The 21,404-nt window shown below is 37.1% G+C and overlaps 1 protein-coding gene across 1 annotated transcript; it reads left to right on the top strand.

The window, feature by feature from the left end:
- The first annotated feature begins 1,514 nt into the window (after positions 1 to 1,514).
- On the top strand, positions 1,515 to 20,739 carry LOC139139841 (von Willebrand factor D and EGF domain-containing protein-like). Its single transcript, XM_070708782.1, has 15 exons — positions 1,515 to 1,948; positions 2,511 to 2,710; positions 6,495 to 6,575; positions 6,763 to 7,116; positions 7,892 to 7,971; positions 8,335 to 8,398; positions 9,531 to 9,776; positions 10,652 to 10,878; positions 13,050 to 13,455; positions 14,321 to 14,479; positions 14,730 to 15,104; positions 15,720 to 15,974; positions 16,222 to 16,285; positions 17,654 to 17,741; positions 18,025 to 20,739. The coding sequence occupies exons 1-15, from the start codon at positions 1,624 to 1,626 to the stop codon at positions 18,071 to 18,073; spliced, it is 2,973 nt and encodes a 990-aa protein (XP_070564883.1). The 5' UTR covers positions 1,515 to 1,623; the 3' UTR covers positions 18,074 to 20,739.
- Positions 20,740 to 21,404: the final 665 nt, after the last annotated feature.

The following is a 21,404-nucleotide window of genomic DNA, read 5'->3' as shown; positions in this document are numbered from 1 at the left end:
TCATTTTCATCTGTACGAATAGGTTATAGAAGCTGGTGTAGAAGCGTGCGTACATGTAAATGATAAAGCAATAATATGGGTTCATTGTATAAACTGACAGTTAAATAAGCACCACATCATGAGACGTATTTAATAGACTAATGCTATTTGACGGAGACGCTATGCTATGGTAAGTATCGTCCCTGACAATGACTTTCTGTGAGTACGATCTAAACAAGTATATTGTGGTACGATGTTGAATGTTGTGACCCAATAAATCGTTATACAAAGTGTCGCCCAATTGTTTTCATATCCTTCAATAGATACTTAACGATAAGAATTGAATACCTTGCAATAGACAAATGATAGAATCTTCGTTCTTTTCTTTTGGTATTATTACTATTTCTATGGCAGTGATACCTCCAAAGCTATTTACTTATCGTCGTCCCAGATATTTATTTGTTTATATATTCCTATATATTGATTGATTGATTGGTTGGTTGATTGATTGATTGTTTAAACTCTTCGCCATGATGATGGGATAAGATTTTCAGCCAAAAGGTAGAAAATCTACCTGCACGCTTTTCTTTCGAACATGGCGCGGAAAAGAAATGAGCGAATGGTACAAATGTTGCAATCGAAGTTTGAACTGCAACCACATTTTGTGACTTCGAGACTTATTTCGTACGGTGAAGATTTTAGCTTAACGCGTAATGTATGTTCATTAATGAAGCATTACGACTATATTATATGGGATTTCTTTTTTTACATTGCATTGAGAAAACACACGTCTCAAGCAAATCACCAGTAACTGTTGTTCTTCAGTGCACACACTTGATCTGACAGTAAGATCAAAAGGCACGAATATGAATAGCTAGCCAGCCTGAGGGTGCTGACGCAAACTGGAGTTATGAAAAAGCTGGTAATGAGCATACCAAAGTCGACTGAATATTAAACTTTTCACTCGCTGTTATGACATCACTGTAGCTTAATATTTGCCGACATTGTTTACTTTTAACATAGCTTCCAATAGTATTCTTTTTTCTGTGTGGTTTTCTTTGTCAATAACCTTATCTTGATTAGAGATCAGTTGTGGAGGTCATGGCCATTTTCTTTTATATGTCGGTACTATGAAGCCGATCGGTCTGTCTTCATAGGTTCTGCACGACATTCTTTTTAGAGTTCTGTTGATCTTCCCTATGCAGTAGGCATTGCACCCTGGTGTAGAGCAGGCTATTGGTTAATGGCATTTTCAGTTCTTTGTCTTGATTCTGTCTTTGAATTTGACTTATATATATTTCAATGAGTTGCTGCATTTTAATTAATTGTTTTTATTCCTTTTCTGCTGAGTGTATATCTGATTCTTTTACTGAAAGTGGGTAATCTTCAAAGAGAGTCAATACAAGAAGTATTTGGAACACGGCTATTCACTATCTCGGTATAGGTATTGGCTCTTAAACTGACGTTCATTATAGTATTCAACAATTGCGTACTTGAGGCTGAGCGATTGATTGGTCGCATTTCAATTGCTTGCTATTCTAAATCGCTAACACTGTAAGTCGGTGATCTTCCCGAGTTTAGTTCGGGTACACTCTATCATCAGCTCTTCAATTGCTGTTTGCTGTACGAGATTACCTCCCCAAGATGCACGGTCACTTTCAGGGTTTTGCCTTCTTGGTCTTGGCGTCGATGTTCATAATCGTAAGAGGTTTTAAGGAAGAGGAAAATCCTGATTATCCGCAGTACCCTCAATATCCGCCATATAACTGTGGTGACTGGACACCATGCAGTGCGTCCTGTGGACCTTTTGGAAGACAAACACGTTTGTGTACTCGGGAAAATGGAGCTTCCTTCACTGAGATGATAGTATGCAATACTTTGTGTTTGAATGGAGGAACCATCCAAGGAAGCTACTGTGAATGTCCACCGTCAGCAACGGGACTGTGTTGTGAATTACAAGCTGATTCGGGTAAGCAATATACTTGTGAACAATAGCGTGTTTTTAAGACTTACAAATGACATCTCTTCGAAAATGGAAGAAAAAAAAGCAAAAGAAGCTAAAACAATTTTGTCGATTTGTCAAGATTGCAAAGACTCGGCGATGTGAAACTAGTTACACGTTACTCTGTATCAACTTTTGCGATCGGGATCAGGCATGAGTTATGGGAACTGAATGAGGATATCACCGGCGCTCGGGACATTGCCAAATCTATGGTCTTAACGTCACGGTTCGAATACATATATTCTAAATAAACGTACCAATGAAAATTTAAAGGTCGGTTTACAATGGTAAACGAAGAAATGCAATGGTATGACGAGTATCCCTCGTACTAACTTATTCCATAAACGAGACTGAACTCATGAAAGACGGGAAATATGAATCAGAAGAACTTTAAATTCTTTAAAATTCAACCTCTTCATAACTGGAAATGGCATATTTCTTCATTCTTTTGTTTTTTACGGTCATTTATTGTTGCTAATTTTTGATCGATCGCGTGATTATGATGTTTGTATTTCTTTTACCCTGTCAGATCTGTCCTTAGAGATGGTAACCAACAACAATGATGTCAACTTTGAATGCAGTCTATCGTCTCAGTCCGCCTCAGCCGGCGACACGCTACAGTTCCGATGGTTTGCAAATGATGACGTCATCTTCACAGAATCTGTAACATCAACTCAACTTGTATCTGTCATGCTTCAGTCATCATGGCTCGGCAAAATGGGAACTGCGGTTAGTTATCTTATGTCACATCCATGTGATAATGAAAGTTATCAGATATAATTTAATTTTTTTGTGATCACGATTACTCCAAGAGACACAGTAAAATCATTCATATTCTTAAAGCCTACAGCTAAAAATGTTTTGTTTTAAATCTTTCAGATAAATTGGAAGTTTGTCAGACTCAAAAGATATTTGCAGGCGCAATGTTATTTTTAAGGAAATATCCATAATCTGAATTCTCCCATTTGACCTAATTTTTAACAAAGTTTGTGTCTCACCTTTAGGGTAGTTCGCGCCCGGAAAATGACAGACAAACTTTTTGCTCAAACGTTCCTCAAGCGAACGTTCAGCCATTCTCTTTCAAGAATAAAATTCGAGATTCACTGCACAAATTTTGGTACTAGAAAGACAAATTACCCTACCGATATATGAAATGGCCGCCATCGCTGTATTATCTCTAAGGCAGAAAATACAATTCCCCATTTCACAAGCAGGTGAAAACTTTATTTACTCCATAAGTTTCAAAATAAGCCTCCCCAAGTGGTAGGCAAAAAGAATATTGTAAAAGTTTGAGTGTCTGAATATCTGTCCCCGAGGCACATTTTACCTTATACGCACGTGATTTATTGAATTTTACGGATTGCGTTCACGAAAACTGTGTGAGCTGGCGTGTCCGAGTTATTCAAATTAAAACAGAAAAAAATTTTGGCAATTTTTCCTATAGAAAATGGCAGAAATCACTGACAGGGAAGGAAGAAAGATACGATGGATGGGGTATAACTTGTATACAAGCAGAGGCAGAGACACACACATACAGCGAGACAGTGTCGATAAACCAGGGAGACAGACAATATGTTCAAGTGGCTTTGAGGCAGAGATATTGCTGCGATCTGTTGTCCCACCACTGCCTTTGTTTTGAACACAACGCTAGCAAGATAATGGTAGGGTTGGGAATACTTTATAGCACTTGTAAAAAAGATATAAAGATGTAAAATTGGTCACTTCAGAGAACAGTTGCATGGGTGTAGGAATGTTTTGAGTGGGTGCTTGATAGAATTTTTGGAGCCTATCTATGTGTCGAGGGAACACTTCAAAAGATTGCGAGGGCTAAGAAATCAGCGTCAATAACAACACTGTGTACTCAATTACCTCTCAGGCAAGTATCCCAAGATAGCCATGACATGATTTAGGATCCTCTACTGTCACAAAAAAGTCCCTTTTCTACGAGACCGTTCATCGAATGCTGTTGTTGTGGATTTACAAAAAAAAAACTGGGACGACAAAGGAGGTCATACAATTGGACAAGCACATCTCCTATACAATGCCTTCTGAAAGTGTCTTGACCTCATCTGACCGACCTTTAGCCGACAACTCGACAAAGGCGTTGTTAGGAAACGAGTGAAGGATGCTATGCCGCATGAAAATATCAAAGATTTTCCTTTCAACCTGAATATAAAAGACCTTTCTTCAAAAACTTTAAGATTTTATACCTGGGCAAAGCTTTGTATTCTTCGTTTATTTGGTGTTTGTATAATACTTATAACATTTGAAGTTGAGAGGCGTGTCTGTCTAATAATAGCAGTAGAAAAGTAGAAAACTTCACAATTTTCTTAATGCCCGTGTGTTACTTATGATCTTTATCATTCAATTCTTTTAAAAGTATGTGGTTAAAATTATTCTGGCTGTGGTAGTGTTAACAAATCGGTCTGACTTCCCAGCTTGTGAATTCCTGCTACGGCGATGATCAAAATAAACACAACCAACGAAACGAAGGAGATATTTACGTCAAATTTTCGCAACCATAGCAAGCATTTACGTATCGTACACAATGATTAATTGATCTATATGAAAGACAACATATTCGTATTAGTGTCAAACAGGAAAGGGCGTGTCAGGAATTTAACTTTCAATGAAAACCTACCCTTATAGCAGTACTACCTACCCGTAAGCAGTACTACCTACCCGTAAGCAGCACTATTTCACAAACCTTCACATAATGATATAGTCCGTCCCTAAGATTGAAACACCTACCGATGAAAGACTCCGCAGAGGACTGTTGTACGACTTTAACCGACAAAGGCTGCAGATAGAATACCACATCACAATGAGTTTCCATAGCACGGACCTGAATTTAGACTGTATTGGTTGTCGTCGATGATACACAGATGCATTCAAAACTTATACAATTTGAAACTGGGTCGATTTCTTTTGGGACGTACATAACAATCAAAACCTGCGATCCTTACAATCTCATAAGTGGGCTGTTCATATACCATGGTGCTAAGATACGAGAGTTCTGTTTAAAAATCTCTATTCTCTCTTGTTGACAATTTTTATTCCGCACCAAGGTGGCTTAACAAGAATAGACCATGATGTATTGACAATACCTTCACATCGTTGCCATGATCAGATGTAGAGAAAGTTGATACCGTGACGCAGGGTCCTAACACAGTAATGAAAAGACCCTCGGTCTTCTTGCTGATTGCATATTTCAACGATAATATTTATCGCACGGGAGAAATATTGTTTAAATATTTACACTGCAAGATATCGCTTAAAATTTCCATTTGAATTTAAAGAATGACAGTAACACCCCATTAAAGGGAACGGGTCGACGGAACTGCATGCGCGCAAAGGTTGTATATGTAGTACCCGTACAACCAATGCAAACACTGTATCCGAGGTACGTTGGCGATCGATGCAGCTTAAAACATATTTGTCGTAGTCTACATCGTAAAATTTAAACGTTACAGATATGTTGACGCGATGTATCGAGATACAGTGAATGAAATACATTTGTTTGAAAACAATAAAATTGCACATGACAGGCTCTCGTCCACAAATAACTGCGACTATGCAAATGTCAATAGAACTCAGGTGATCTCACACACTGGATTTCTGTAAACTTAGAATAAAAATCTAGTGAAGTCTTACGTGGTTGAAACATCGTACTATGGCTTCCCAATGGTCAAGATACAGGACAGTGCAAAAAAACTCGACTACGTGTACGAACAAGCTGGTTTTCAATATCAATGGTTTGTTCTAACTAATTGATTCCAAACTGATCAACTGACTTAAAACCTTTCACCAATTCACTTTCTATGTTTTTGATATAAACAATAAGACAATAACATAAATTATTACAAGTACAAAGTATTAATGCCTTTAATTCTGTTACCACAGATATATATATATATATATATATATATATATATATATATATATATATATATATATGTATGTATGTATGTATGTATGTATGTATGTCCTCTTGGGCAATTACAATGCTCGATGCTAAAGCAGAGCGTTATGAATAAATCAAATTACTTCAAGTACAAAGTAATAATATCTGTTACTTAACTTTCATGCATCCTGCAACCATTAGACAGATGAAGTGAAAGGATTCTTAGCCCCCTTCTGTCTCTCTGTCTGTCTCTCTGTCTCTCTCTGTGTCTGTCTGTCTGTCTGTCTGTCTCTCTCTCTCTCTCTCTCTCTCTCTCTCTCTCTCTCTCTCTCTCTCTCTCTCTCTCTCTCTCTCTCTCTCTCTCTCTCTCTCTCTCTCTCTCTCTGTTTGCGTGTGTGTTCCTTCAGTTTAATAAACACAGCTTATTGTTCGGTATCACCACTTCCTTTGTCCACGAAGGCCACTCGTGTGACAGCGAGTCGCCGTCGTGCGATTGAAAATAATCAACTAAAACGAAGAGGTGGTACTTCTCATAAGACACTCATTGGAGCCTTCCATTATCAAGACACACGAGCACTATTAATAACGTATCGTCAATTTTGTTATCAGATTCACTGTGAAGTTCAGATATCATCCGACGGAAACGTCACTGAAACCAAGAGAAGTTCATCATACTTTGCTGGTGTTAAAGTAAGTTAAAATGCACTCAATTGACATATTGCTTCTCCGCTAAGTGACTGGCTGCCATATGTTGTGAGTTCGAACCCAATCGAAAACGCCGTATTTTATGAAACTATTTATTGAACCTCATGGCTAGTACACATACGAGTCATTACAAGTGGATGAACTTTTTGATTTTTCCATCTTACACTTGTAGGTGAAAGGAACATTTGGCGAAGTCATTGAACTGTCTGAGAACGCTAATGAGTACGTGATACAGCTAGAATCCAGTATACCACTGCTGTGTGATTCATGTCAGATATCGCTGCCTGTGTTTGTCACTGACCGTGTTGGTCTCTACAAGCCATATCCGGACGTCGTTGTCAAGGACACTTGTGGCGCTGTGGTGACGCCCTCTAACTCCGTTCCAGGCGGCAATATAACACTCACTATCAAAGCGAGACGAGATTTCTTCCGAGACGGTGATGGCACAGTGTATCTTGGTTTTCTACCTGTAAAAGACTCGTCACCAGCGCTGTGGCGTGGATACCATTTGATACACTTGATACAGGTAACAACATCTAACACTTTTTATCAAAACTGCGAGGTACATAACATTATTTTCAATCAACTCACAACTTGGACAAACATTTGAACAAACAAAATAGAACTTTGCCGACGATGACTGCCCTGAATTTGATTGAAATTTGTGAAATATTTACCGCATAAGAATATTTTACTACTCAATTATATTTGTCAGTGTACTGCCGGCTAACCCGTCATTTACATGAGGAACGAACCGTGACAAAGTTATATGGCTGTTGTTGTAAACTGTGCTCCGAATGCTTTGATGTATCGCGTATATGTATTTGATGATGCCCTTATTTAGATTTATTCAATAGTTAATGTGTCTGGCGTTGTATTATTTCGACCAGTGACAGTGGATGTACTGAAATGTGCAGTTGTATGTCATCAAAGCATGACGTCATCGAAATATTGCGCTCAAGGGATTTAGTTAAGCATGATACGGCATTATAACATCGCGCTGGAACGTGAAACCGATATTATCCATTCGGTAAGCACTCTGACCTATTCAATAGAACGCCATGCTGATTGTATTATTACAATTTTAAAGCGTATTCCAGGCATGTTATTTCACCTGTTGCCAATTGTGGCCATGATCTTTTATAAGTGCTACCCTTTTGATCCCTCCCTAAATCTTTCAAGTCCAAGGACACTTATGATTCTCCCAACGTTGTATAGACAAATTCTCATTATTCGCACCGGTAATTCAAAGACTTTTTCGTTTAAAAACTTTAAAACCAAAATATACACATTCTTTCCAGGTGAGGACGCTGGATCGGGACAAGATATTTCGTAGATGCAGTGGTATGGGCGATCCTCATTATCAGACATGTGACGGAGTGTAAGTAAAGAATTCACACGAGTCTTTGATGTGCTGAATACTGTCTAATGTAAGACTAAATACGTCAATATTCCTAGCGTATTGTCAGAAAATGCCGTTGATGCCAATTTCTCTCTTGTTGCTATTCATGTGTGTTACTGCTGACCACTTTTCCTTACAACTCCAGTTTTCACTTTTTTATCGAGGTCTATTTCACCATCATTTATCCCATGTCATTATGCCCAATTCCTTTTATCATATCTTTAACTTTTTAATGGTCTTTCATGCCATTACATTTTGGTTTGTCACGGAAAAGAAACACGTAACGAAACAAACATTTTTGGTTCATATGTATCTCATTTTTGGCTCTTCATTTTATTTAAGTTACTACGACGTGTACAAACCAGGTGAATATATATTCTATAAGCACGAGATTTATCCATTTGAGGTAAGTTTCATATTTATTTGTAAAGTGAATGTGAGAAACAGATATTTCAGTATTGTCTTGAAAAAGATATTTCAGTATCCCTTTCACGCATTGCTTTTGGCACAAGTTTAACCAAACAAATTCTTTGAATTAAATTTACTCATAGCGTGGAATATTTTAAGTTGGTAAAAACATATTTACAGTCATAATGTGAATTCTGACAGAGACCAGAAGCAAATGGCTTCAAGCAAGTTTGTTAAGTGTCATTTAAATTCAATCATTCTATCACAATACCTATGTTTAACTTTTATCGAGGTGGATGAATGCAGAAAAGTAAAAATGTGTTGTAATTAGCAAGTTGATGAGAAAAAATTGTGTTCTCATCTTCCTTTAGGTAAATCGTATACATCACAATGTACTCTTAAATTTGTACAGCTGACATTGGAAATTTTAGCTCTCAAAAATGTAAGCAGCTAATTAAGACTGAATCAGTAATTTTCCTGTCAGCTGAGATCTCAAAATCGTTCCTCTACAAAGTACATTTTGATATATGAAGATACAAGAAAGATGTTGACAGAGCAATGAAGATGTACAATCTATTAATTTCAGAAATATTTACGTTTTCATTAATCTCTACATTCAAATCACTGCAATGCCAGTACTCGTAGGAGTGCTCTACCGTAATTCAAGCGCTGGTAACACGCTAGCATTCGCTGGTGTATGGAAATAGCAGCTACCTCATAAAAGGTTTAGCTCTTCATAAGAAAAGTTTGTCGGTATTTCATCGCAAGTTTTGTCATTACCGGTAGTCATGAAAGAATGCAAAGTTTCTAAGAACTTGAGTGTTTCGACAACGATAGTTTAAAGCTCAATAAGCTGTTTTGATGTATTTTCCGGTAAAACAATGAATTATGTTGTCAAGATTGCAATTCAAATGTCAACAACAACATCGGGCATTAAGTATACAGACTGTGTAGACAATTAAATTGTACTAATGTCATGTCGACATGATTTTGAGAAGACAAACAATTGCATCTTACAAAAAGAATAAGAATATATTGGAAAATACATCGAATGTAACAGAAAGTGGAAGTGCGATATATACGTTATCTTATACAAATGCCATCATACAAGCTCGATATTGTATTTCAAGATCCAAACACGTTTAACGGAGTGTGGTTCAGTGGCTTGCAACTGTGGAGTTGCTGTTAGAGTGGGTGATGACACCATTATCATCGATAGATGTAAGACTACATTACAGCTTGTAGTTTATTTCTGGGGAAATCGTAAATATGAGTATTACAGGAAGACTTCTCAACTCATCGCTAAAGTGTTGAAAAGAGGAGATTTAACACCTGGATTCAGACTTATCAAAGAAAACAGTGGAAGAACTTTCAAGGTAAATCTTCAAACAATTTTCATTCTTACGCTGTAGATATATCAGGCTATTCCGAATGTCTCTTTATTCGACTGGACGAAATTACATCAAAATCTGCCAATCGCGATCTTTGTTGATGCTGGACGAAATTTTACATTGAAATTATGATAAGTACTATAACAAGTGTGGTCGATCGTGTCCAACTTTGACCAGAGCATGTCGAATGATTTGAACCTGACTAATGGCAATATCACAACTAGTACCTGTACTTTCATGATCAAACATTGAGAGTAAGCAGGTCAATCAGGATATTGCCAGTTTTTCTTTCTGAAGTTTGGCCTTTAAGGTAATATGCATCTCGAAAGTGAAAGACTTAAACTTTTGCTCTAACTTTCCTCAAGGAATCTTTCAATCATTCTCTTTCAAAATCAAGAATAAAAATAGGGGGTCACCGTGCAAATTTTGGTACTAGAGAAACAAATTACCCAAGATTTACCGATATTAGAAATTCAAAATGGCCGCCATCCCTGTGTTAACTCTATGGCAAAAAATAAAAATTTTCGAATTTCGAAAAACTAAGCCGGTGAAAAGTTTTCTTTCACCAAGAGCTTTAAAATGAACCCCCACATGTGGTATATCAGAAGAGAACTGTAAAAGTTTGAGAGTCCGAATGTCTGTCCCCGAGGTGCGTTCTACCTTAGGCCTAAAGGAAAGAGAAGGGTAAACGAACCTAAATGGCGTGATGCAATGTGTCGAATTATTATAAATATGCACCACTACTTCATCTTCTCCAGGATAACTATTTATCATATTTATTTGGTTCGCATCAACAAATAATGATCATGGTTACTTGTTTACAAAATATGTTTGTTTTCTATTATTTGCTATAAACATAGATATTCTTTCCGAACGGAGCATACGTTGCAATTTCGGGCGAGGTGTACCTGGGCGTTTATTATTCCCCCGGAAGTGACGACTATGGTTTTCTTAATGCTGGATTTTGTGGAAATTGCGACGAGGACGCAGGCAATGATCTACGTCACGGTCCATTTAAAACAAAGAATAATATATATTCCCAGTCGTCAGGATGGGGTACAAAACATGATTTCAGCGAGACATGGAGGTAAGGGTAAGAATACAATTGTACACAGAATCAATTAAACGTTTAAATAACTCGTCTTCTGGTGTGGTATCTTCTCATTACATACTTCAAGGTTCAGAAAAGACATGTACAAATGTATCATACAGTGAATTCATCGTTATTTGGTCTCAGTTCTGCAAGTCAGTGAGCTAAACCCTTGCCCTCTGCACTGGAGGCTGGTCCAGAACCTTGATGATCATAGACACGATGTGACCGATTACCTAAAAGAATTGCGAATTGAAAAGACTGATATGAGCTTAATTTAAAAAAAGAATCAAACCACAAAAAGAGTTTTTCTCTTCAATTAGTTTTAATATATTATAAGGTTTCTGAAGACAATAGGAAAAAGACATAAAGCAAAGTGCATGTAGTAAAAAGATATTCTAAAGACAACATAAGAGTAGACAGATACACAGGGTGAAAAAACTCATTTCTGCAGACCTAAATTTAAAGAAACGTGACATAAATTGATGCTTTATGTCATATTTATGGCGCATCCCAGCAAACTTGTGGTATGTGTATGTGTGTCATTTATGGAATGACTGCTATGCGGAATTATACAATTTATGGAATTGACGGAAATGTTTTCAAACGCGCAAATACCTTATATATGTCTACGTAAACACAACACAAAATGAATCATATATATACAAAAAATGTTACGTTTATGTGGAATATATGTGCTAATGTTGTCACATTTAATACATTTACGATGTTTTTATGTCGTCTTGAAATATCGGATATATGACAAATTTATTTTTACATATTTTCTGCGTATTGATTGGAAATGTAACACAAAAATGTCGCATAAAGTATACCTATAATTGATATTTACGCCAAATTTATGGTTCATCATTACGGCATTATGCTGCCATAAATGGATTCTTTACTGTCGCATTTAATGAGCATTTAAACTGGCATATTTGTGTGTGTGAGTTATGCATTTTCCATGGAAACTGTCGTACGTGCAATTTAGTGCAACACTATTTCGGTAAAAAATGCTAATCTGATATTGAATATCACAATGTTATTTACATATTAGTATCCCGTTCGTCGTTTAGAAAAATAGTTATGACTCACTTTCCATGGAAATGCTTTGAAAAAACAGGAATAACATGTTTACATGAATAGCATTAAGTCTTTAATCCTAACAAAATCAAGAAAAGAATCTTATTTGCAATTGCGATAATGTCTTGAACATGGCCAAAAACGCATTCTATATATTGGTAAACCTCTATCGATTTTTGCATATTTGTAAATACATAAAAAATTACAATTAACAACAATTCACGATAATGTGTGTGTGTGTGTGTGTGTGTGTGTGTGTGTGTGTGTGTGTGTGTGTGTGTACACACACACACACACACACACACACACACATACACCACACATACACAAAAACACTCTAGCTATAGCTGTTTGAAAAGCACACATCAAAGTAGGGAGAATGGAAATGCCAAATAAACACACATATGAACTCCTTATAATACCCACAGGGCCTAACTTTGATTTCACTCTCAACGTTTTGATGCATTTATTCGAGTTTCTCCTGTAAATAAATCTTACACCTATGTCGAGACATACCATTTTCGTTCGTAAGAAGGTCGGGTCTTAGACACGTAAAACTTTTTCGCGTGTCCATATTTTGAGACGAACCCATGATGTTTTGATTAATCCGCAATAATTATGACTAATTTTCGTAACACAAAGATTACGTCTCTCAGAAGTGGTTGGATATGGTAGAATAATAAGTTACTATCGAGTATGACATGCTACTGAATGACAATGTATTTCAATTTCAAATCAGGATGTATTCAGAGAATTCTCTTCTATAACCGTAAATGCTGCTGTATTTACATAAATCGTGTTTTGAAAATAGTATCAGTTTAACCAGTGTCCTGCAAATTGACTGGCACCAAAAGGAGGGCAATGTGACTGATCTTGACATTTTTCACCACATTTGTGTCACTTGGTGATGCAGACCGTATTTTCCATGCAAATACACGTTTCTATCACGTAATTCCTAATATATATATATATATATATATATATATATATATATATATATATATATATATATAATATATATATATATATATATATATATATATATATATTTATATATTTTAACATAAATTGTTTCTTGCTATCAGAACACCAGAAGGCAAGAATCTGTTTTACGGAGAACTCGATGACATAGAAGACATAGAAACAGAAACAAACCAATCGTACACACCTCCTCAAGAATACTGCACATGTACGCCAACTGGTCTTACCTTCACTTTGGAAATGGACTTTAACGAGGTGACTGTCGATGAGCAGTGTGGATACACCCAAGATCGCGCGAGATCTCACCTGACACGTGATGATAATGGTGATGAAAATAACTGCGACTCTAAGTATTGTGACGTAACAGATGACTATTTAGAAGAAGTAGATGATGATGAAGATGATGGTGATGAAAATGACGATGAAACTGGAAAGCGAAGGAGGAAACGTGCCAATGATGATGAAACAAATGATCTTTCCTTCTCTTTCAATTACGATTTCGAACCTTCAGTAAGTATTTACGAACGCGATTTTTGATAGTTGCCAAGCGGAATTTTGAGACTTGGCTGTGGCTGATATCTCTCACACTTTGGATACACAGTTTCATTTGGTTGCGTCATTGTTGAGTTGGCGCTGAACAGAGATTGATTTTAGAGGGGGTATGCAGAGGGGGAAACGGTCGGCAGAGTAAGCGTGATTTCATAGCGACTTAATTACCGATTGTTGGATGCAGATACAGAATCAGGCTTGGTTGAATTTTCGCACTTCCAAACTTTCGTTTAGGGGAGGGGGTTGAGGACAAATGCACTTAGTTTCGTTTACCGTGCGCATTTTTTTGATTATTCACGGCCCCTTAGTAACTATTGATAGCCGGATTTTAGTCCGGACTAAAGGTCGCTTGTCATCAATAACATTGTAATTGTGTGCACAGTGCATTGAGTAGGCAGGGCTAAATATTTTATTGTTGTAGTTTTTTAAAAATGGAAATGTATTATCGAAACGGTTTCAGCTATCGTTCTCCGTTTATGCTTTGGAGAATTCTGATGAAAAGTTAGTTATCCGTCTATCACAAAAATATTATCTTTTTATAGCGCGGCTTTTCTGAAATATGATAAGATGATCACGGACGCTTTAAAATAGGTTGCTTAATTTCACTCACTGATTAATTTGTTTGCTTTTGGTAATGTGGTTTTGCGAGGCCATTGGCTTGCTTCGATGACAATTCGTAATTCTTATTCTTGAGCTTTTCATGTTACCTTAGCTCTTGTCGTTAAAATTGAAATTAAAATGCTCATTACCTACAGGGGCCATTATTCAGGAATCCTGAAGCGCTGCATTCAGTGTCTGAAGGATGTTCTCGCTTTTTAATACACAGGTACCAACGTGGCCTACAGAATCTGGTATAACTGAAGCCAATGCAACGTCGTATTGCGAAGCGTTGTTGAAGGATTCTCCGGCAGGTGTGGCGTGTAGCAATGCCATTTCCGACGATGACATGAACACCTTTATGGAAACATGCAAAACTGATATCAAGGTAACCATCATTCCATGATAGCGCTTAACTTTTCAAGCTAGTTTGTTAGGAGATTAAAATCAAATGATATACTAGATGCGGAAAAATCCAGGTTTGTGTCACGATTGTGAAATCGTCTCATCTATGAGTAGTATAGTCGATAAGTCATTGTTACATTCTCGATCCTTAATACCAATTTTCGTTATCATGTTTATACATTTATCGTGAGCTCTCACTCTGTTTGATTTTCACTGTATGTTGCATTTTGTAGGTTTTAGATAGCCTTGAGTACGGTGACCCTGCCGGTGAGTTAATGAAAGGCGAATGCAGAGAAAGACTGACGAAGGATACAAGTTTGTGGACACCAGGCGCTGATGGACTACCAGAACCACCACTGGCAATACTTTCAATTCTCTGCCCGTCAGATTGTAATGGTAAAGGTGTGTGTACCGGTGGTCAGTGTGTGTGTGACGATGGCTTTGCTGGCACTGACTGTTCGGTTGACCTCAGTGTAGAACCCACGGTGTACATGGCACACAAGAACGGACTTTGTGATGTGAAAACCGATGATTGCACTTACGTCTCGGTGTTCGGCGACAACTTCGCCGAGTCCGACCAACTGACATGCCACATCAATACCATTGAAGTATGTCATTCATGTATCTTAAATGTCGAGCAAGGTGAAATTAAATCTTTGAATGAAAGTTTTCCGACTGTGATAGTGAAATATTCTCTTCAATACAGTGTTTCAAACCACCAAGCAAGATTTTCAATAATATCCTTTCTTACTTTATTTGTTGTTCTTTTCCATATCAAGATTCCTATTTTTGTGTTGTCTGGCTTTATCAGTGATGTGTGCTTGTGACTTAATTTCATTTCATAAAAACATCTTAACACGAATTTTACCATTATTGATTATAATCCTTTAATCAATTATTTTAGAGACTGGTACAACCAGACATCTTGTCTATAAACAGCAGACTCTATTTCCGTTCAATATTGCAATCTATCGTTCATCGACACACTTGAGATCAGTCCTTGGTAAAGTCTATGTTTGCGTCTGATGCATGACGCATGCGATTTTACGTCAAGCTATATCTGGCTATTCACAGAATTTTCCGTAATTAGCCCAGATTCAAAGGGAATGCGACGGACACTTTTATTTACATAAGTTTTATTGTAGTTATCGTTCCGCACTTTTGATTTTAGATATAACTCATCTTTAGAATATATTTAATTTGCTTCATTTTATCCCTGGTAGGTCAGCTCAACTGGTTTCACCAAAACTGAAACTTCACGCACAGAAGGTGCAGTGTTTGTATCCTTTGAAGAAGTAAAGTGTACGACACGAAGTAATCGTAGACGACGTGACTCCGGAGCATCATCAACTCAACCATCCGGGTCTTTGATCTCCATTAGCAACGACGGTCAGTTAGTCAGTGCCGAGTTGTTGGTTATCATTTTCAATCCAAACTGCGACGTTTGCAACGGAACCGAGGGATACTGCGTTAGACGGGTAAATATAGCTCTATCTTCATTTATACAGGTCTCATAGTATTGCAAGCAGTATCAAAGCATCGAAGTATCAAAACGGTTCTTCCTCGTAAGGAGGGTAACTTTTGCAATGCGACGTACAGAGGATAAGTGCAAAATCTCAGTCGAAATAATAACTGTACTATAGGCGCTGAATATACATGTAAAATTGTCTATGCGTCGCTTCTTATGAGTCGTTTCATTGTTTGTTTGTTTTTTGTTTGTTGCAGGCTGATGTCTGTGAGGCTGACGGTGATTGTTATGACAAAGGCCACCCCAAGTGTAGTCCAAACCGTAAGTTCTGAAATCCGATCAATTGCTTCAGCCATTACCAAATCGTTCTGTTTCCTAGCTTAGTGGAAATGCACAAGGAATAGATCGGCAGACTATTTCAATCTTGCAAGAAGGAAACTTGAGTTCTGGCGCATTCTCTTTCCGCATTTCAATAATTGACACAAACAAAAAGCAGTCATGCATGCGGTCATTTTATCTGAATATTTTCAGGCCGTGAGTAAGCACTTCCAAAATTTCGTTGGGTTCAACAAAACCTGCCCAAGTTTCTTCAAACTTGTTGCAAGGACAAACACGATACCTTTCATATGCGTGTCAATTCTAGGTACCTGAAATATAAAATTCCAAGGTGGTCAACCATAATATAACGACTCTGAGCAGATAGTAGACACCATTACAGACGCTAATGTAAAGTTTTAGGTTATACAGAATTTTAATGCCAGAAATGCCTTAAAGATGAGAAATGAATGTGCTTAGCTAGTTTCACGGTCAAACTGAACTTTTTGCCATGACAGCAAGTACATTTGTGTTGAAGTATATAGAGCTCACCATCTGCGACTCTTGCTGTGGTGAGAACTCGACCTTTTACCCACAATGCATTTCAATATCATGTTTTGCCCCCCCCCCCGGCACAATATAAAAGCTATCTACGGTAGAGAGAGTTGTTCTGCAATATGATCTGATATTTGATTTTTTTCTGTGTCCGAGGCTATTTCTCAGACAAGCTTAAACACTGATGTCATTGAAAGGCGTGCAACAAATGACTTTAGTCGAAGTTTTAATTCTCAAGAACAGCATACCATGACTTGAACATGCATGTCAATTTATGTTATACTATGAAGGGAAACATTCGTTGGAACTGCGCCTGTGCGAGTTTCTTGTTTACAAACAATATGTTTCGTGCACGATATCTAGATGCACCCCATCATCATATCTGCAACATTTAAATTTATATGATGTAGATTATGACAAACATGTTTTAACTTTCATCAATCATCATCGTACCTTGGATATAGTGTTTACATTGGTCGTATGGGTCCCATACGACCTTTGAGCTCAGTTCCGACGACTGTATCTCTGTAAAATCACTTTATCGCAAATGATGTTGCACAAGAAAACTTAGGTGTGAGAGCGAGTCGTCGATACGAAGTCCCAAAATTAAAAGAGCAGTTCAAAGGTAAAAGTCCAAAGACGCCCGTTCCTCCTAAAAACACAGGAGTAAAGTGAATTCACATCTGGTTATCTCTCTCAGAATGGATGATTGGTGTGAGTCTGGTCAGAAGAACCTATCATAATTACAATTCTGTATTTTTAACCAACCATATGTTTAATGAAACCAGCGTGATGCAGTGTTTTTATGAATATTTTCAGAACTGATCTACATCCTTGTCGGGGCAATCCTTGGTGGACTGGTTGTCATTATCATTATCATCATCATCATCGTAGTCGTCAAGAAGAAGTAGGTTGCTGTATATTATAATTAAATTAATATATTCATTTCCTAGACGACATGTCGACGGTCAATTTTTCGGAACCAATAAATTCAGAGATTTTCAATTCATGATTTATAACATGTGATCATTAGTGCGACATTCAGAATAAATGATCTCATATAATTACATCATCGAATGGTGTAAGATTGCTTAAAAGCTATCAAGAGTTGTTTAATTTGTCGTCATTTCATTTGATCCGACATTTTTTCAATATTGTCTCCATGACTTCTTTTTATTCATGTTAAATAGGATGGCAAGGAATGCGAAGGTTTCTTCGTCCGATTTATTTCTGAAGTGATTCTGATTGACCTCAATACACGCATTTTGAAGAGAAGAGTTAACAGTGGATGCCTGTCTTATGATTGTACGAACCGAAACGACTCTCATTTTAGTATATATCACAGTAGCATATTGCGATGTAACCAATTTAAATTTTTACTCAATGTCAACCTTTTATTGTTAATCGAAAGGAAATATTACAGAGGGCAAGGCATTTTTTTCTAAAGAGATACATCTCATTTTTATGGAATTATACATCTTCGTATATCAAGATGAAAACGATTTTTCATCTTGTTGTTTCATGAATTTGTAATCTTCGTTACGAACTATAATAATGGACATTTTTATCATAGAAAAAGTCAACTGTTAGCTTTATGGCAAATGAACAGTAGGATTACCAGTCATTTTGCAAGATTACAGGTTTTGTCCAGATACAGTATACTGTACTATGGCGCTAACACTGCGAGCATGGCTTCGACTCCTGATACAACCACCGTTACTTTATGAATACGCTCACTCGTAATATATGCCGAAAAAAGAAATATCCTTCAAAAAATAGAGATAAATAAATATGTAAATAAATGTGTAAATAGTTTTGTAAATAAAAAAACGACCTCTTGCTTAAGCAAGGTGAACACGTTGCTATGTAATAACCAATGCTGACAATAGCTAGGTCTTTCAAAACTCAGATCAATGGCTTGCTTGTTGAGTCAAAGGCACCACCAGGATGAATGTATCGCATCTCTGATGCTTGTTACCTGAAAAATAATCCTCTGATAAGGCCTCAGTATTATGATGTAAGGCACAGCCGTCTTTTAATTGACAATTTATCTTTTCATGGATAAAAGAGTGATCGGTTTTTTATTTTGATTCACTAGTATTACTGTGGTCACCCAAATGGGAGATTACCAGCGAACAAGGCACGCTTTAGACTTGGTTCAAATCGGTGAATTAAAAAATAATTTGCAACAGTTTCTCTTGTGTCTCTTTTATTTTCTACAAACCTATTTGGAATTTTGCAGCCCAGGTCATGTTTTCCTAGCGCTCGATTACGTTATCTTTGAGTCTGCGCAGTAGTGAGTTAGTTTCTACCGGAAACTCTCCTTCATCCTGTACACCCTAATATCACACATTTCACATGAAAACAGAACACAGATCATCGCGTTGACCCCACTCAACCATTCCTAAATCACAGACTTGAACCAAATCTAGGCACGCTCCAAATGCACCGCTGTACACTGTCGTAAGAGACAGTAGCTGTAGATATTATAATCATTTTCAAAGATTTCATTTTTTTTAAATGTTGCTCATTTAAAACGATATATTGAGGTGTTTCAGCTTTCCAACTTGCATAGTCTTCTGCAAAATGAATATCGTTACATATTTTATTCATCTTATACTGGTACAAGTATGTATGTGTTATTGTATAACGTTAATATGTACAGAAACTCATTAGTTTATGAAATGAAAATGAAAAGGAAAATTTACCAGAGAAACTACGTTAATCTTTATATTTTAGCACAGGATGAAAGTAACAGGTATGCTACTAATTATGAATAATGTGTCATCTTATATAAATTAATTAGTTTCAGCATATACATGAAGGGCACTAGGTCTCACTTTTCCATTTGATAGCAATGTGACCTTCTTGGTTCGTTTCCTAAATACAATAAATAGAAACACCATAATTTTCAATTATAGCATTCAGTCCCAATGCGGTTACAATATATTAAGGGAGCCGTCATTATTTATGGCCGGGGTGGTCGAAGGAATTTCATCGGAAACCCTGAACTTTCGAGAGGCCCCCCTGCCAACCATAATGAATTTGAGTAACCCCTCTCTTACAGAAATTTTGACAGATCCCCAGTTAAATATAAATACATGTATTTGTAAAATTTACAAAAATGTAGTTACGTTTAAAATCCTGATGTACTCTGCTAGATTATCATCGGTTATCTCATGACTGATGAAAAAGGTGAAACCAACAAAAGAAAATTCAAAGTCACACCAAAATGCAGATATCAAAGCTCGCGCTATAACCAGTATCCAACCATATAGTATTGTTTCATTTGGAAGGGTATCAAGACGGGGTTTTCACTTGGATATCTGGCTGGGCAGAATTTGAAAGTACATGGAGGAGAACTCGCAAGAGGCTGAGGGGGAAGTGTCAGATCGGGCTGTCCCTTTGTCTGTGTGGAAAATTTTGAGAAATTGATGTGTGCAATGGTGCAATCTGAGAGGTGTTTCAATTTATTTCACACGAAAAATTCAGTAACCCTTTTCTTCCTCTCCACGTTTTGAGCAACTCCCCCTTGTAGCGTTCAATCTTTTGAGTGACCCCCTCAGACTTCCCCAAACCCCAAGGCCGTAAACAATGACAGCTCCCTAATCTATGGCATTGCAAGGTGTGTGTCATTGGCAAAGAACTGTTCCATATATCAACAGATAGCCAAGTTGTCTGCGTTTTTCTTCTTATACAATAGTCTAGATCTGTTGATATATGAAGTAAGTGTCTACTTTTTCAGATACAGACACACATAAAAGAATTTTGCAAAAGTTTACAAATTTTCAGATTGTCTGCCATTAGCCTTGAAATTTTATAAACTCATTGCTCAATATTTATTTTGAGCCTATCTTTATTTACAAATGCTTCTTTAATTGAGAATTAAATCATCATTACCTCCTAATGTTTCTGTTTAATATTATTTGTCTTTATTTATGCGGTAGATAGACGGCAAAATTCACAGACCAGTTGTGATAATAAATGTTAACACTGTTTTTGTCCAGATAGCATAACATGACAGAGGTAATATTTTGGCCGGTCGGAGATCAAAAATATTTGACATTGAGAATGTAGTAAGGCCAAAGTAATTAAATTCTTTGTTTTGCGTCCCTATCCGCTAAGGTTTTTAAAGGCAGGGGGAGCCTATAAATACCCCCTATCTCCCTGGGCATTCATAATCCAACATGAGTGGCACATGATAACAGCGTCAACGAATGCTCCCGAAAATCTGGAGCTTTCAACAACCATGGTGTAAATTAAAGCATTGTTCCAACATATTACGTTTTGTGAATACTTGTGGCATCACCTTGTTGGCGAAATTCTCTCATTTTTTCCATTTTAAGTTGATTTTTGATGCCAAAACTGCTTCGATGCCGTGTTCGAAGCGTCCAACAAACAATAGATGAAAGCATTCAAACAGCTGCCAATCACGAGGGGACGCGCAAAGGTGCAAAACGATCAAACATTTGTTGTGTACATCCGATCGATTACGATGTCAACAATGAATAAACGATTCTTACAACTGAGCAAAATACTTGACCAACGGTTACTGAACACGAGTCTCAGA

Source organism: Ptychodera flava, chromosome 9 (assembly GCF_041260155.1).
Source record: "Ptychodera flava strain L36383 chromosome 9, AS_Pfla_20210202, whole genome shotgun sequence".
Classification (NCBI taxonomy): domain Eukaryota; kingdom Metazoa; phylum Hemichordata; class Enteropneusta; family Ptychoderidae; genus Ptychodera; species Ptychodera flava.
Note: the sequence above shows the minus strand (reverse complement) of the source record. Positions and strands in the feature narration are given on the sequence as shown.

Coding starts and splice junctions, on each gene's coding strand:
- LOC139139841 (XM_070708782.1), top strand. CDS start 1,624: ATGCACGGTCACTTTCAGGGTTTTGCCTTCTTGGTCTTGGCGTCGATG. Junction 6,576..6,762: donor CATACTTTGCTGGTGTTAAA/GTAAGTTAAAAT, acceptor TTACACTTGTAG/GTGAAAGGAACATTTGGCGA. Junction 16,286..17,653: donor CCCCAAGTGTAGTCCAAACC/GTAAGTTCTGAA, acceptor GAATATTTTCAG/AACTGATCTACATCCTTGTC.